General features: G+C 54.7%; 1 protein-coding gene across 1 annotated transcript in view; it reads right to left on the bottom strand.

Annotated features, from left to right (window-relative positions):
* Nucleotides 1–3,170, bottom strand: part of PCNX2 (pecanex homolog 2) — a 55,229-nt gene that overhangs the window by 4,405 nt on the left and 47,654 nt on the right. Inside the window, exon 25 of the mRNA XM_023745755.1 lies at nucleotides 655–882. Within this exon, the coding sequence (XP_023601523.1) occupies nucleotides 655–882 (228 nt within the window). The remainder of the gene's footprint in view (nucleotides 1–654; nucleotides 883–3,170) is intronic.

Below are 3,170 nucleotides of genomic sequence, written 5' to 3'. Positions count from 1 at the left end.
TTGTACTTGAGAAAGCTACTGCCCTGTCTTTTGAACGGTTACTCGTCGGAAGCTCGTCTCCTACATACGCAGGCGCGAACACTCACACATCCTGTCGATCTATAGCGCATTGGTATAGCGGGTGTGCATACGTGGCATCTGGCTACTGTCCGTTAGAAGGACCTTAAGATCTCTAAGATATCCTCTTACTCCTGTATCTAGTCGGGGCAGCAGAGCAAATCCTGGGGGGAGGGCGGGGCCGAGGCAAATAGTCGCGGCCAGGTCTCTAGCGGCTGGTCCACTTCCAGGCCTCACCCCTGCTCTCTGGACCCTGAGCTGGACAGAGGATGCCGCCAGGACCCACGCAGCTGGTCCACTCCCAGGCCTCACCCCTGCTCTCTGGACCCTGAGCTGGACAGAGGACTCCTCGTCCCACCATCTCAAACGCTAGACTTGCCCGGGGAAGAGCTGCGTGGCTCACATTCCCAGGACTTCCCAGGACAGTGGGGCGCCTCTGGTTGGTCCCCTTCTCTAGCCAACTCCCCCCGCCCCATCCTCATCAGCATCCCCACCCCTAACTGCTCTGCAGGGCAACCTGCGCTGGCCGGTCAGGAGCATGCGGGCTCCGTCCCTGAGTCACAGACCCCCTTGTGAACATTGCGCGAGGAAGGGGACCGGCGTTCTCAGAGCTGAATTCCTCTCGTACAGCTTCAGGCTGGTCGTTATAAAGGAGGGTGCTGACCTGGTGGAGCTTGAGGGCCATCCTGATGGCCGGGGCCACCACCTTCTGCAGCAGGTCCATGTCGGCGAACACCCACTCGTCCCGGGCGGCGACCCTGAAGTCGCCCTTGAAGAGGGCGTGGAGGCCGTGCAGGAAGGAGTCCAGGCTGCAAGACAGGGTTTCTCAGGGAGTGTCCGTCGGAGCTGCGTCACGGTCAAGTCAGGATGTGTCCCAGCAAGCGAAGCAGAGCTGTGCCTACGCTGGGCTGTAGTGCAAGGCTGACCTGGGAGTCAGTGTTCCAAGTGACCTGGTATTTTTTCCAAAGATTTTCTCATGGGTTTTGAGAGAGAGAGAGGAAGGGAGAGGGAGAGAGTGAGAGAAACCTTGATGTGAGAGTGAAACCCATCGCCTGCCTCCTGCACGCCCCACACGGGGGATAGAGCCTGCAACCCGGGCACGTGCCCTGACCAGGAAACGAACCAGCCACCCTTCAGTGCAAGGACGACGCTCAACCACCTGAGCCGCACCGGCCAGGGCCATCACCTGTCGTTCTGTAACATTAAATATGTGAGAATCACTTGTTAGGTCGCATGGGTACACCTAAGGGCACACTTCTGATTTTAAAATTACACAGGATGGAACACACACACACACACCATGAGCCGCTCACGCTTTCAACATAACTATAAACATTAGCAAACTGAATCCATCGTTACAGAAAAAATAATGTATCATGACCACGTACAGCTTATCTCAGAATGGTAAGGATGTGGAAAACAATTAAACGTTTCACTCATAGATTTAAGGAGAAGAATATCACTGGAATGTGTGCCCCAGATTTTGAAAGACTTCACATTCTTTCCCGATAATATCATGAGAATAGCTCCTAAAGATCAGTATCTAACAAAAATGGGGAGAGCATAGAAGTGGGCAGGCAATTCACGGGGGCAAAAAATGTGATTGACCAATAAACATGTAGGCAGAGTCTTAAACCCTCCCTGGCAATAATGGAAATACAAACGAAGGAAGAGGGAGATACAGGATCTTACCCATGAGACTAGGAAAACTAAAAGGATGAACTGTCCAGCGTTAGTGCGGCTGCGACACAGCACCCTTGGAGAGCGTCCAACCTGGGGCAGCCTTTTGGGGACCACTTTCGCTGGGTCTCTTAAAATGATGCTTAGAAATCGTTTGAGCGCCAGAATCAATCCTTTGCAAGCGCCCCCATGTATTGAACTCTAGCATATGAAATGCAGGGCACAGCTGTTGGGTAGAAGCAGAGGTGGGGCTCCAGCCTCCCTCACACGGTGGGCCTCCCGCCCCCACGATCTACCCAAGAAATCAGAACCTCGTGGATCCGAACACTGGCCTGGGGCAACGTGCACAATCAGTTACCTCCTGCAAGTCATTGCTGCACTGAGAATGCGGGGCAGGGCTCACAGGGGTGGGCCCCCCGGAAAGCGAGCCTCCCCCCAAACCACTGCATCGCTCCCAGACTGATCTCATCGCCGCCTTTGGAACGCTGAGGGGCTGTCACAGAGGATTAGGAGCTGTTTGAAACCCAGGAAATCCCATCAAAACCAAGCTCGGAAAGCAGCTGGAACGCATGGTGCTTAATCAGGGAAAATAAATAAAGCCGGGCAGGCGAGGAACACCTGGTCAGGGACCTCGGCGGAAGCTACGCCAAGAGCCGGCCCGAGGAAGCCTTGGGAAAGCGCTCCGCTCAGCCCGCCAGAGCGAACCTCTGCGGCCTTTGGTTTGCAAATTGTACAGGAAATTGAAATTCCTAGAAACCTGCGAATCGAGCGACGTGCAGATCACGGCCGGGGTGCTGTGACTCGAGCCGTGAGCCCTGTGCACGGAAGGTCAAGGGCTCCCCTGTGAGTCAGAGATCAGACCTGGGTGACAGGGTGAGAGGCTGGGAGGGTCAGGGGAGCTTCGTTTTGCTTTTGTTCTTTAAGAAGAGAAACGGGCTGTTTTCACGCAGAGAGAGCAGGGCCCGTGGAAAGAGTTTGAACAAGTAGCAGGGGCCTCCATTCGGCAAGGCCGCCAGCCAGGCAGAGCAGGGTGCAGATGGGAGCAGGGACGTGAGAGACGGCAGGAGGAAAGGGACGTTTACTGAGTAGGGACCTTGCCGGGCTTTCATGTGCACGATCCCCTCGCATCTGCCCAGCAAACCTGCACGGACCCTGCAATACAGACACCCAGGGTTCTGGGGTCTGGACTGTTCCCCGTTAACGCCAGGTTCAAGTCTAATGCTCGAAGGGGTCACTGATCGGTTTGCTGCAGGCCCTACAGCAGCCGTGGGCAAACTACGGCCCGTGGGCAAACTACGGCCCGTGGGCCGGATCCGGCCCATTTGAAATGAATAAAACAAAAAAAAAAAACAAAACCGTACCCTTTTATGTAATGATGTTTACTTTGAATTTATATTAGTTCACACAAACACTCCATCCATGCTTTTGTTCCG

The sequence above is a fragment of the Myotis lucifugus genome, unplaced genomic scaffold (assembly GCF_000147115.1).
Source record: "Myotis lucifugus unplaced genomic scaffold, Myoluc2.0 scaffold_578, whole genome shotgun sequence".
NCBI lineage: Eukaryota > Metazoa > Chordata > Mammalia > Chiroptera > Vespertilionidae > Myotis > Myotis lucifugus.
This window is presented reverse-complemented; position numbering and strand designations above follow the sequence as displayed.